Here is a 14680-nt window from a genome sequence, read left to right on the forward strand (position 1 = left end):
AAATAAAAGAAATTTGGTCCCCTCAAATACCCAAATTTTATTTCCATCACCCAGTTGTCGTCTTGCGCGGACGGTAGCGTTGCTATTTTGGCCGTTGCGAAGGTCGAAAACAACACTAAGCGAGTTGCCCTCGTTTTATTGGTTGTGAATTGGGATTTTAGCATATTTTAGTCACCACTTTAAATTAGTAAATAAATAACACGTGTTGAATTGAATTCTAGTGGTGGGGTGGGGACCAAGACTCCATCTTCCATCTTCCATCTTCCATCTTCCATCTTCCATCTTCCATGTCTCCACTAGTCCACGAAACAAGAAACAACCATGGATATTTTAGGCCGAGTAAAATTATACTAGTCCCTTACAGGATCTCTCTATCCCTGAAATATGTGGAACATACACTGTATCCTTCCAATGCATGAATCACACCACATATATGCCCAAAAAATGAAATAAAAAAAATAAACGTGATTTAATATCATCCACAATTCATTGACTTTTACGAGTTTCACCCATTTAATTTTTTCTTTTCGAACAAAACAATTCTGATGCCACAAATATGGGAACATCAGAAAACAAAGTTAATTTATATTCCTTCAGTTTTCAGCATTTTTCTTTCTATCACAAAACACTTATCTATAGGACATACTAAATTAAATGTACAACAATATTCTACTAATATACAATAATTCTGAGTGGAAATTGAACAAGTTAAAAGGGGAAAAAAGAAAGACTGTGGAAGAAGAAACAAAATTAAACAAACTATCCAACATATTATTAAGCATTAATTAACAACTTATTGTTCTAGCCTTCTAAGAAGTGCATTTTTCATTCCTTCTTCAGTTCTGAATCCATCAGGAACCCTAACCACCACATCTTGAAGCATGAGTTCATTGACAGTGGACATGCTCGCATGGTGCACTTGAAATTCAAGGTCGCGTAATGCAGTCAACAACTTAGCAGCTGGGTAATTAACGTTCTCAGATTGAACCCTGATCATCGCGTCATCACCTAATATCTTAACCTCAATATCAAGCGTAAAACCAGAAATAGGACTAGGCCTTGCTTGATCTACAGAAGTGATTGTGCTTTGATTATCTGTATTGTCAGTCACTTCTAATTTAACCCTTTTGGACTGATCTCTTTGTAGCTGTGAGTCCAATTCATCAATCTTAGCCTTTAATTCATTTATATAGCAAACAGCATCTGATAGCAGTGACGCTTTATCCATTCTGGATACGTTTGGGACAACCGCTCGCAAGGCGTAGAACCTGTGGTTTAGCTTCTCGCGCCGCTGCCTCTCCGCCTCTACATGGTTGAGAGGCGTCTCCCGGCCAAGACTCGGTTTTCTCCCTCTTTTCTTCGGAGTTCTTTTCTCTACCGTTGGAGCAACTAATGGACAGTCTGAGTCAGAATGCTCAGAGTCTATATAACACTGGCCTGGTTTATCAATATCTTTCTTTGCTTCATAATTAGTTTGTTGTGCTTTTTGTTCAAGACTTGCTTCTTGGTCTTGTGCTCCAGCAATTAAGCCTATATCAGCAAAAGAAATGTTCATGTCGAGTAACTGAATAGATGCTGAGTTTGTATTGGGATTTTTAGGCATCAGATCAACAAGATCTGACCCAAAAAGAGATTTTGCTTCTTGGACGAGACCCCAGTTTTCTCTAATGACATCACAAGAGCCCAATTCAAGAACCCCATTATACGTAGGAATGCAAACCAGAGTTTCAAGGCCATGCATTTGTGCCTCTTTAGCTCTTTCACAGTTGTAATATCTGAGTTCTTGAGCACCGGTTAACCAAACCAAAGAACCAGTACTAAGAACTTTACCAGGTATACCTTCTCCAGCAGAGAAAGATCGAGTGAGAGACATAACATAAAACCATTCAGCGTTGGTATCATCCATCATGGAACAATCGATGTCATTGTTATTGCCGAAGAGAGCATGGATTCCTTTCATGGCGATTTTTCTCTCACCAGAGTTTATAGCTGGAATGCGATTGTTGATAGTGGTTAGTTTTGGAGGTGTCTGTCTGCTGCTCTGGAAATGACCATCTCCCCACGCAAGGAAGATTCTGCCATTATCATCGTTTGATGTTTGCCAGAAAATAGCATAGGACCAACGGTCTGATTGGCCTTGCAGCAAGAATTGAAGCCTCTGTTGGAGACACAGTTGACTATTGTCTTGCGATAGAGAGATCAGTGAAGAAGACGAAGAGGGAGATATAATTAGGTCTTCCATGGATAACTGAGAGTAAAATGCAAGACGTGGAAGAGAATGAAAAGGTATTCGCAGATTTTCTTTTTCCCCTTAAAAAGAAAGGGAGAGAGACAGAAAAGAGGATTTGTCTTTATGGTGAGATGAACGGGATGATGACTATGGAGGACAAACACTGAAATAGTGTCCAGCAAGGGAAGCCTAGTCTTACTCTTATAATGTCTGATACTAAAATAAAATAAAAGGAAATTATTAAATGTAGCAACCATACTAAGCACAGTGTTTAGGGAAGAAAATACAAGGGCGCTGACTGAACCTAGACTGGATAAGTCTTATAAAAAAAATGGTTAAAGAATAATTATAATTTATAATGTAATTACATAATAAATAAATTAATATAAAAATAAATTATTCATTATATTTATATTAAAAATTAGAAACAAATAAAAAATAAGCATAAGTTGTTCTCGAAAAATAAATATCGACCTCTTATTATTTGAGTAAAATTGTAAGATTATCTGTGGACTGACAAATTATTTGTCGTCCCTTCCCTAGTGGCAACACGTAGCAGGGTCCAGATTAAATTAACCACGCGTTTACAGAGGAGAACTTTCTTTTTTCCGGTGCATGGAAAGGCAAACTTGCCAAAATCAAAGCAATCGGATTCTATGATAAGATGAAGAAACAGGAGGGCCTACACAACATATAAAATGTAATACTCTTGTTCTATAATTTTGTCATAATTTGAATTATAGATAGACTGATTAATTTTAGTTAATATAGGTAAATTATACTAATTTTTATTTTATTTCTTCTAAATATATTTTTATGTTAATATGTCATTGAAATTAAATAATTTATATTAAATTGTTCTTGAAATTGATTAAATAGTAATAAAATAATTGATTAAATAAATAAAGTTAATATTTTAATTTTATTTATATTAATATCTAATCAATGATAATATTTGAGACAAAAAAAAAATGATAATTATTATGAAAATGGGCGAGTATTGATCATTGCTACTCAATATAAAAAATATTAGAGAGTAAAAAAATATATTATAATATTTTTCAATAAAAAATTAATTTTTATTAATATGTTTTTGACATATCATTATTATTAAACTAATTAAAATATCTAATATAAAAGTAAATAAAGAGTATAAACTTAAATTTCTTCAATAAAAGTACAAATTTAATAGCTGTAATATTAAATTTCATATTTAAAAATATTGCAGTGCTTTTACGGAGACAATAATAGAGGAGCGGTGACGTAGTTTGGTGATGGTGGGGCCAAAGGTGTAAAATTGTAGTAGGGATGTCAGTAAGGGGTACCGCTAGCACGTTAACGGAAAGTGAGAGGGCCAGTGGTTATCGATTGGTGGTACGGAACAGCTTCCGTAGGGTCCATGTTCTTACCCGGTCTTGGATTTATTCATAACCAAATAAACCGCAAATGGGTTTTTAAAAATTATACTCAGTTTATGTATTTTGCGTTATTATATATTGTCAATCAGTTGTTTATGCAATCATTACATTATAATTTTAATTTCTTATTTTAATGCATGGAATGGCAGCATTGTCTTAATAAATGGATGGAGAAAAAAATAAAAACAGCATACATATTTTTTATATATTTATACAAGAAAATGGCGACAGCAATAGGTGTAGTGGTGTCTGATTAATTAGCTTTTTTTTTTTTTTATTTTCTTAGGGGAACCTAATTAATTAGCAACTTAATTAACATGTGCATTTTTTTAATTATTTAATTATTGCCTCTCTAGATGCCGGTCGAGGATCTTACGATAACTTACAATAAAAGGAATAATTTATATAGGATTAAAAACAGATTTGGTCCTCCGTATCTGCATAGCAGCATAGGCATAAATTTTTTTTTTTTTTTTTTTTTTATTTTATTTTTATGCTCTCTCAAGGCTTGGCCTCACTAGTGTGATAGATTAGGATTTCCACATATTTCCTATTATTCTACTAGAATTTTAGATAGAGTTTTATAGGATGGGTAAGATTTTTTTTATAGGTTTTGATTGAATTTGATCGAATCACAATAATTTTATTATATATTAAATCAAAATTACTTTCAGGACCTAATTAAACAAATTAAAAGATTTTAAAGTCAAATGAAGAATTGAAAAACAATGAGAGACTGAAAAATAAAATGCGTTATCTTCTCCAAAATCATTATTTTCTTAGTTAAAAACTTATCGTCACCAACAGTAAAAGGCCTGCAATAGCCAACATCGTTGTCGGTCATTTCGCTCCTGTTAACCGCTATATTAAATGAGTTTGTTAGTGGGTACTCTATCCATTATTAGTTAAAAAATGCATTAAAAAAAGAGGTACTTTACAACATAAAGTAAAGTACCTTCAACGGGTTTTTGAAATCTTTAAGTTGGAGGATAGATTTGTGAATATTTTTTTTATTTATACATAAGACTCGTAAATTCAACGAAATTAATAATTTTATAAAATCTTTCCAAATCAGCAATTTTTTGAATACCATTAAATTTGTATAGATTTTTAAAAAGTAATGATTGAATATCCATCAAATTTTTATAGATTTTATAAGTTCTGAATTGAATACTGAAAATTTTAATAGACTCTAAAAAAACATAAATCAAATACCATTGAAATTTTAAAAGATTTTAAATCTAACAGACTCTTAATCCAATATACCTTCCTTAATATCTCTACTCCTTTTTCCAAAAAAAAAAAAAAAAAAACTTAAATCTTATTTTTTGGTATATTATATTATATAATATATTTTAAAAACTCATATTAAAAAAAATATATAGATGCTTTACAACATGCTTAAACCATTCTCATTTTTTTATCCTGTCCTATTGTAACCATTTCGTACTATAAAAATTTATATAGATGTGATATTTGAAACTTTTACAATTAAAATGTCCCTCTAAGAATAAATATAGACTAAGGACTCTTTTATTGTTGTGCTAGCAAGATATATTAATATATATAGTTTGTGAGTCATGTGTCATTTAATTGGTTTTTTCATTTTTTATAAAAGATGTGGAAAATGAGTGGTTTCTATGTCGAGTTATCTCCGTTATAAAAATTATTATCAATTTAGTAAATATTATTTAAAGAGAAGGATTATCCTTGCAAATATAACTTGCGATGTTATTATTCCTGTTTATTAGGCTTTATGAAGTAAAAAATTATATTAATTTTAATATATAGTGTGATCGTGGGTAATAAAATATGAAAAATAATTTTTTGGATAAAATAAAATTGGAATTTTACTACCATAAATAGCAATCCCGTGATACTTTTGAAACTTACAAATAAATGAATGATTATGAATGATAAGATGTTTAATTATTTCATAGAGGCTTTTTCTTTTTTCTTTTTTTTTTTTTTGTTTTGTTTTTTTAAAGAGATATACATTAAATTTCTGATAGAAAAAGCTGATAATATATTATTGTTATGCCGAGTATAATATAAATATAATTGTGATTGGAACCCACATCTTTCTTGCTTACTAATGCTTTTGGGTTTTTGTGGTTGAGAATTTTCTATTGAAATCCTAGTAATATTTTTCAAAAAAAGAAAATCAATTTGAATTATTTTTTCTACCAGTGAACGACATAATTTTTAAGCCTAAAAGGTTCGATCTTCTACTGCTTATCCAAAAACTCTATTGCAAATGGAAATTATTTGAGAGATAAAGATAGAAAGGAATAATGAAATTTAAACATTTCATGAATTTCTTATTTAGTGGAGAAAAATTTAAAAATTAGACAACAACCTATGTATCAACGAATTTTATAATAGCTTTGATTAATGATGAAATTAATTAATTAATTAATTTTGTTTTTTCAGCTAAACAATTTTACAATTCATAAATTTTATATTCTATCAACAAAGCTAGCACTAACTAAAAGTTTGGTTTTCCATTGCTATAATTACATTTTTGGGCAAAATTAGGAGCAATTTTGTTGGCCATGGAACAAAGTTAATTAAATAATTTTTGGGCAAAAAAATTAATGTGAGCTTTTCCAAAACCCTAATATTGACATGATAAATAATTAAATATTTATGGGATTAAAATTGAATAATATATTCTATTGTCGTATGATGGCGTAATCTATGACTTCAACAAACAGAAAATTTTGTGAAAAGATTATATTAAACGCAAGATATAACGTCAATCAAATCATTAATTATGTGAAAAGCAGCACATATAAGAAATAAGTCACTTTCATGGTTAAAATATACTAAAAAAAGGCTAAAAAAAGTAAAAGGATTAGTCATTTATTTGTATTATTGATATGACTAATCTTTGTTCGTACGAGCCAATATATTACCTGAACCTGAAAAAACCATTTGCAGAGACGTCTCAGCTCAGACAATACAATGCATTTACATATGGACTTTTTGTTACCCTCGCTTCATTAACAGTCCTCATATTAAAAAATTAATTAAATAAATAAATTATCTCGTGTTAAAATTATCAATTATAAAAGGAAAATTAATTCAATAACCACTTCGATTAGATTGGAATAAAAGTTTTTTGATTGCCTCGTAGCCGTAGGATTGTACAATCATTATAAATATTTTATAATAAGAATAATATAGTGGGAACCACTTAAAAAATGTATAGATCAACATCGACCTGCCATTCGTAGGTTGGCTTTTAATTTTAGGCAGCGGGACGAAATCTACTTTTTGGACCATCTTAACCCCCAAAAAGAAAAAATTGAGAGAAAAAAGTTTTAAAAAGTAAATAATAATAAAAGAAAAAAAAAAAGCTGATAAAAAAGAAGATATGATTTCAATTTTCAGTACACTTTTCAGTTGTTTTTAAGTAGGGATATATTAAATTCAAGCCCTTCATATTTAAGCATATTTGGAAGAATATTCAAATGGCCAAAATGTTAATAATTTAGAAATTATATGTATATATCATAATGCATAATAATTAATAAAATATTAATTTTGTTTTAAAAAATAAATTTTAATAGTTCATTTATTTTCTAAAAATAAAAGTTATGTGAAAACAAATGAAGTGCATCCATAAAAAAATGGCCTTTAAATTAATTAACGATATTTTTTTTAATTAGTAATTGATGATGCTAATTTGCTAAATTTTTATTTAAATAGATAATTATTTAATTAGATATTTATATCTAATATAAAAAATTACTTTTATAAAAACTGAAATGTAAATGATTTTGCATTCAAATCAACTCTGCTAAAAACAAAATCTTTTTGCTAATTCACACGACGTTTTTATTTATTTTGAAAACAAGGATAGAACAAGTGGGAGATTAACTAACCATTATCTGCTAATAATAATATTATTATTATCTACTAATCAACGTATAAAATTAGAAATGAAGAAAATCCCATGAGTAGCATGTGCTATTTATTTAAATTATTAATTTCTCTGTCATCTATTTTTAATAAATTCTGTCAAAGGACCAACCACTTTTATAGTAAACACTTATCAAAGATGTTAGGATGACAATCCTCAATCTTTTGCTGGATTTGGACAAAACCCAGTTGAATATAATAATAATAATAATAATGATAATAAAATGACTTGTATGCATCTTTGATATAATTCATGCTCTATGACTTCAATAAATAAATGAGACAATAGGTATATTAATAAATATATATATATATAACAAATGAGCAGCCACTTGTTTTTCATTGCTACCTCGTTTTATTATTTCCTTGGTTCTGTCATTTTTCCCAGCTTAAAACGGTAGCGTGTAAATTATGGTATTTGGCCTTTCTGAGTCATGAAGATTTTTTCCTTTTAAATAATTATTTCCTCATCAACCGAAGTAGCCAAAATTTCCCCTCTTGTTTAAGTAAAAAAATATTAATTATATTTATTTTTTAAAATTTAGAGGTTCACTTTTCAGTTTTTTTATTAAGATGTGTTATTTGATTTTATTATGACAATTTTTATTTTATGTTTGTTTTTTAAAAAGAGATTTATGTTAAAAAAGTACTTACAGCAAGCTGAGGTATGGTATCATAATGTCAATTAATACGCAACAAATTTAAAATTTATTTTCCAAATAATCTTCAGTTTAGTGCATATCCAGAAACATTTAATTAATAAATTTATTTTTTATTTCTACAAATAAAAAGTACACCATGCAAATATAAATTAAAATAAAACATGTATTTTTTTTTATAATCCGACTATAATTATTAACATACTACAAAGAAGCATACTTAAATATCAATTAAACTAACTTTAATTATTACCTTGGACTTGGAGATGAGTCATCCCCCACTTTCACTACACTGCTGCTTGAAAAAAAAACTCCTTTACTACATGTGCTTAATTTCCAGATGCTTAATCGGTTCTTAACTCTTTAATTATAAGTTTTTACTTTTAAAATTTATATTATATTTTGATTAAGGTAACATTTCACTCGTGGCCGGGGGTGAGGCTGACATGACCATAACTATATTATATAGCCAACTTGCAATCAATAATTAACATTATTATATTCGTAAATTATTTTTACTTAGACAAGGAATGGTGCTCGTAAGGGTGGCCACGGTTCCGGAACCGGCGGTTCCGGTTCCACAAAAACTGAAATCGGAATCGAACCGAAAAGGTTCGGTTTTGATTTCTGAAATCGAAATCGAACCGAAAAGGTTCGGTTTTTATTTCTGAAATCGGAATCGAACCAAAAAGGTCCGGTTTCAGTTCCGGTTTGGAACCGTCCGATTTCGGTTCCGGTTTCGGTGACAAAACCGACGGTTCCGATCGGTTCTCCGGCGAATTGCATAATTTTAAATTTTGAAAACCGGTTTAAAAAAAATATTTGAACATAAGAAATTAAAAAATACACCTAAAAAATTAAAAAATACTTCAATTAAATTTATTTTTTTAAAGACTTGAACATAATTATTTTTTTAAAAAAAATTTTTCAACTGAATTTATTTTTTGTTTAAAAAAGTTTGAAAAAAAAAAAAAAAAAAACTGGTCTGTTGGAGCCATTTCATTTTGGTTATATTATATCAACAAAAATGTGTCAACGGCTAAATGCCAACTGTCATAACATTTCTCACCACATCCACTAATTGGATAAAAGCAAGTACAGCCCATATTCCTATAAGCCCATGAGCTTGGCCCAAAATAGACATTTCATTCGGTTTATAACGCCAGAACTGCCGGTTTGAACCGGCCGGGGAACCGGCGGTTCCAGTCCGGTTCCGGCCGGTTCTCTGGAACCGCAGGTTTCGATTCCAGAAAATTTGGAACCGGAATCGAACCAGAATTTTTCGGTTCTGGTTCCTGTTCGGCCCGGTTCCGGTTACGGTTCCAGTTCCCGGAACCGTAATATGGCCATGTCTAGGTGCTCGTGTCATGCCATTTTAAGAACAAAAGTACAGTTATTTCACTGTAGCAAATATTATATTAATAATATTTTTTTTTTGAAAGGTTGATTAATTAATAATATTAATTGAATATCATTTGACACTAATTAGCATATCTAGAATGCTATCAACTGCTAAAGTAATACTAAATATTTGCAATAATACCAATACAATATTTTTACAAGAATTTTATGTATTGACTCACTTTACTGTGATTATTATTTTGATTGACTTAGCTAATAGATGATTCCATATGAATCTTATCTTTCCGATTCAGTTGAAATAAAAGAAAAACGGAAAAAAATAAAAAAAACCAATTGCTAACTCACATATCTTGTCATGATTGATTCATGAGTCCAGTAGCATTAAAATCAAGCCTGTAGAAATTTCCTTCGATCTCTACCAGAAACCCCAACATTAACATTTTTGTTATTAATAGACAAAATCTATTATCATAAATCATACAAAGTGAGTCCTCTCCAGGATTATTGTCTACTTAGCAAGAGCTTCAGTTAGGGCCACCAAACACTCCTAATTAGAGAGAATTATGAACAAACACTGTTATGACTTATGATATCTATGACTAATGCTGCGTTTACACAACCATCCAAGATTCAAACATATTAAATGGTAGTCTCAATAAGCAGAATCATCCCCAAGTTTCTCCTCCTTCTCCTCCTTCTCCTCCTCCTCCTCCTCTATTATTTACAATTCCAAGATCTTGAGTCTTCTTAGCTGGCTTACTCGACTGAAACACAGGGTGTCTGCATAACCTCCTAACCCCTTTTCTCAAACTTAACCAATCCCCACTATCATACTCATCCTTGATTCCATTTTCTATACCTCCTATTTCACTTGAAGGATGCCTGCAATCTGATATTGACGCAAATTCCTCTTCTCCATTATTTTTTGCATGAAAACTTGAATGGCTCTCCTCCGTTTTGGATTCTAGTCTATTCATAGTGGCAGGCCTCAAGAACTCACCAGAACTGGGAACATCAGGTGTACAGGAATGTTCAGATTTGCTGTTTAAGTTTGACTGACAATGCTCTCTCTCGTCTCTTGGGGAAACTGTATTTGCAGTATGCAACCTAACCTTGGCAGCTGATTCATCCCTTTCTCGAAGGTTCTTCAAGATCAGTGTCTTAAGCAAGTTCATTACTTGAACTGCATGAATCAACGCAGTCAAAGGATCTGCCATCTGCATGATCGTATAAAGATTAGCTGTTAATTAATAGTATATCTGTTAAATCCTATTTAGATAAGTCCACTCAACATAAACCAGGATTGATTAGTATATGCTGGCTATCACTTAATGTGTTCAAAACCTTACAAATTCTTGTTGTCTACAAACAATATCATCTTTCATGTTAAAGGCTAACTATCTTATAGCACACAAAACAAGACATCTGAAAATAGCAATGGAACAAATTCAATAAACCTGGGTCATGTTGGGCGCAAAGACCATAGCAATGTTCCGAGCGTTCATCTTATTGTATTGTTCATGCTCCACAACATCCGCCATCAAATTAATGGCCCAACAAAGAAGTGCAGATTCTGTTGGAGGAAGTAACTTTACAAGTTGAGTGCAGTCATCTTCCGTGTTGCAGTGCATCACTTGTTCTGGTGTAAGAGAATCAAGTACTCCAGATGGTAGTTCCCTAAACCATGCCTGTATGTCATCAGCAAGATGCACCGTCAGTTCAGGAAAAAGGAAAAATAATTACACTAACCAGTAACCATACTGTTTAAAGATGTTAAACATTTGATATGCATACCTTTATTAAACCTGCTAAACAATGAACATCTATTCCGCGCTGCACTACACCTCTGTTTAGCTGGTCTCTCACATACTCCTCGTGGCTATTCTCAGCATTTATTCGAAATATTCCTTCTGCCTTTGACAACCGAAGCAAGCATGATAGGAAAACCTTAATTTTTGAACAAACAGAACAATTTCTTTTATCTAAATTAGACATTTATCTAAGAGTAGGAATACTAACACACCTTAAGGCCTCCTTCAACATACAATCGTTTCTGCATCATGAGAAGAATAGTCGGTACACTGTTTCCTCGGTCATCATAAGTACATTGCATTGACTTGGCAGACACTCCGAATACATTTGCGCTGGAAAGAAAGAATTATCAATCATATAGTCAATAGAGATGCTGAATGATCCATAATTAGGACAAAAACTACAAAAATAACCACAGGATTAATTCTATCAGACACTATATATGCAACAGAATACATGCGATTCTTTCACATTCGCTATTTAAAAACATATTTGCCGAGGATTTTGCTCTCAATCGCCTAAAAAATTCACAACTAAACCACCAAGAGGCGAAGAGCAATCCTGCAGTATTCAAGTCCAATCAGAAAACAACAAAATCTTTAATGGTTTGCCTTTGCATACACAAGACAAAAACTACTATCTATTAATCAATTCGGACCACATGAAAATAACATTTGCTTCCAGCGATTTCCTTCAATTAAGTGAAATTGATGAACTTAAAGAAAACCTTCTTCAGTAAGAGAAGCACAAATCTTAACAGCAATGGTTGATCTTGGTACAATCTCTTTATAGAAAACATAATCTATTTTTACCAAATCCGGTAGTATCTCATTCGAGATTAATGTACTCAACAGTGATTTGAAGGTTTTTTTTTTTTTCTTTTTCTGGGACAATGATTTGAAGCTTTCATAGCGTTTAATGGCAAAAGTTTAATTTCGAATGCTAGGATGCTCTGCTTCCTAATTTCACATCCTATGGCTCTCATGGCTAAAATTCATTGCGATGAAAAGCCATATTTAAGCTAGCATGAAGCATTTCAGATTCAACTAGATGTCCAACAATTCAGTCTCTTAAAACACCATTCATCATGGATTCCAAAGTTCAATGGCGGCCCAATTCTGTATCTTCCAGGAAGCTATATATTCTAGTCATCTCAACAGTAAGCAAATTAAAAATCGGAATCTGTCTACAACCCAAACCCGCTAATTTTACAGGCGAATTAACAGGGGGAAAAAAGGATGCGGAATCCCCAAAAAGTAGCAGCGACTAAACATTTTTGAAAGATGAAAAAAAAAAAAAAATACCGCTCGTCAATACAAAAATTTCACTTTTAAGAAGAATTCTTTTCTTTTAATGGAGTGCCGTAAATCTGATTGAACAGCAGTCGACACTTTATTAGCAAATCAATCATAATTCACCAAGCAAATATCTTCAAAACGACCGTCTCATAACCCACAGGGAAGGGGGTTTGTTTAACAATTCTACTCATAATTGACCAAAAATGTACTCCAAAATCCGAAACACAAAAATGCCGTAAAAGAAAATTACAGAAAAATAAGAAAATCACAGAACCAAACCTGGCACTGGGGACCTTCCTGGAAATCTCGGGCTCAAATTCAGTCGGCAAACCAAGGAAACCGTTGAACCGATCGAAAGTAACGTGAGAGACGTGCCTAACATCAGTAGGCCAGCTAATATCCATGGAAGAAATATCTTCTCTCTCTACACTGCACGTGACCAGCGACTTCCTTAACGCGGTCATCAAAATATCCAGTATAGCGAACTGATTACTGCCATGTCGACCTCGGCCATTCCCTCCTCTACCTCCAAATCTCGACCCAGGACTAATAAACGGAGTGGATATTGGGTTTGTCAAACCGCCATCAAAATCCTCGTCTTTATATTCTTCTTCGTCGTCCTCCTCCTCGTTTTCCTCTTCATCGCTGTCGTTTTGACGGCAAAGGGGACTTGGCGGTGGACAGGAATTGAACTCAGGGAGTCCAACGAGTCCGCAAGATTTGGATCGAAAAAGGCGAGTCATAATTATATTTTTCACAGAAGGATTCGATTTGAACAAATGGCAGGAACAAAATAACAGAGAGAGAATAGGAATAAAAAAATAACGAGGAGAGATTAATATTAATAAGGGAAGGCTCGGTGAGAGAAAGAGACGACGTTGGTGGTGGAGAAGAAGAAACGAGAAGAGGAAAGGAAAGACTGGGGTTTGCTTGAGGAGGAGAAGAGAAGATAGATATGGTAAGGGGGATGGAGACATTTGGTCTCCTTTTTGTTGGTGTTTTTTAGTGTAATTTGTGTGTGCATGACAATGGAAAATAGAAAGTGAAAAGCGAGAGTGGACAGATGATGACACGGGAGAGACGGATAGTTGACAAAGAGGAGACTGGTAGTACTTTTGGATCTTCTTCGTGGTAAATTAGACTAATCACTTCTTCTTCTTCCTCATTATATATCTCATCCATATAACATAACAGAAATAACAGAACACGGGAAAAAGTAGGCGCCACCGTAGCTGTCAATGTAAATAAATAAATTATTATACTGACACACGCTTTTTAACTGAATAATTCAATAATACATAATTTTGAATAGTAAAATAATAAAATTATAATTACTCTGGAATATGAAGATATTTTGGCTTCACATCAGATAAATTATAATCAAATAATTCAAGTAAAAATAGGAACTATTTGTCAATTTTTATAAAATTCCAGTACTTTTAATTCGGAATTCAAGAAAAAAAAAAAAAACCATCAGTGGGTGTTTTTCTTTTGGAAAATTTTAGTGAGTATTGAACTGATGATCTGGAATTAAATTATACCCTTAATTAGTGGATTTCTATTTAAATACATAATAAATTATAATTACTCAAAATTAGAGAATTCAATTGTTGCATGTCTCATCTATCTATAAATTCAACTCTTAATTTTCAATGTTTATTTTTTTTTTTTTTTTAAAAAAAAAAAGCCAAAACGCTTACACGTGACTACATGAGATGTAATCAATAAGGCATGAGGTTAGCAAAACTTTTGATAACAAACACTATCTTTCAACTATTCAGCATGAGAGTTGTTATCTTTTTTTTTTAGTATTGGATATATTGTTCCGCCATATATATATTTATCAATTTTAATACTTTTTTAATTTCTACTTGAACAAAATTAGACTTAATACAATAGAGTCAGGTTACCTGTACTCTTAATTACCATTTTTGTAATTTTGAAAGACTGCGTACTATTAAAAGAAATGTTGGA

The 14680-nt window shown here is 31.7% G+C and overlaps 2 protein-coding genes across 2 annotated transcripts; both read right to left on the bottom strand.

Annotated features, from left to right (window-relative positions):
* Window positions 1-650: 650 nt before the first annotated feature.
* On the bottom strand, window positions 651-2423 carry LOC105642791 (basic helix-loop-helix (bHLH) DNA-binding superfamily protein). The gene has a single exon (XM_089722084.1). The coding sequence runs from the start codon at window positions 2240-2242 to the stop codon at window positions 794-796; it is 1449 nt and encodes a 482-aa protein (XP_089578210.1). The 5' UTR covers window positions 2243-2423; the 3' UTR covers window positions 651-793.
* A 7587-nt stretch (window positions 2424-10010) lies between these two features.
* Window positions 10011-13838, bottom strand: ROPGAP3 (Rho GTPase activating protein with PAK-box/P21-Rho-binding domain-containing protein). The gene is made up of 5 exons (XM_012227736.4): window positions 12986-13838; window positions 11620-11740; window positions 11391-11510; window positions 11054-11284; window positions 10011-10813 (listed from the first exon to the last, which is right to left on the bottom strand). Exons 1-5 carry the CDS (start codon window positions 13681-13683, stop codon window positions 10262-10264), a joined length of 1722 nt encoding a protein of 573 aa, XP_012083126.1. The 5' UTR covers window positions 13684-13838; the 3' UTR covers window positions 10011-10261.
* Between the last annotated feature and the right edge of the window lie 842 nt (window positions 13839-14680).

Source organism: Jatropha curcas, chromosome 5 (genome assembly GCF_041381405.1).
Source record: "Jatropha curcas cultivar XTBG-Jc1 chromosome 5, XTBG_Jcur_1.0, whole genome shotgun sequence".
Taxonomy (NCBI): domain Eukaryota; kingdom Viridiplantae; phylum Streptophyta; class Magnoliopsida; order Malpighiales; family Euphorbiaceae; genus Jatropha; species Jatropha curcas.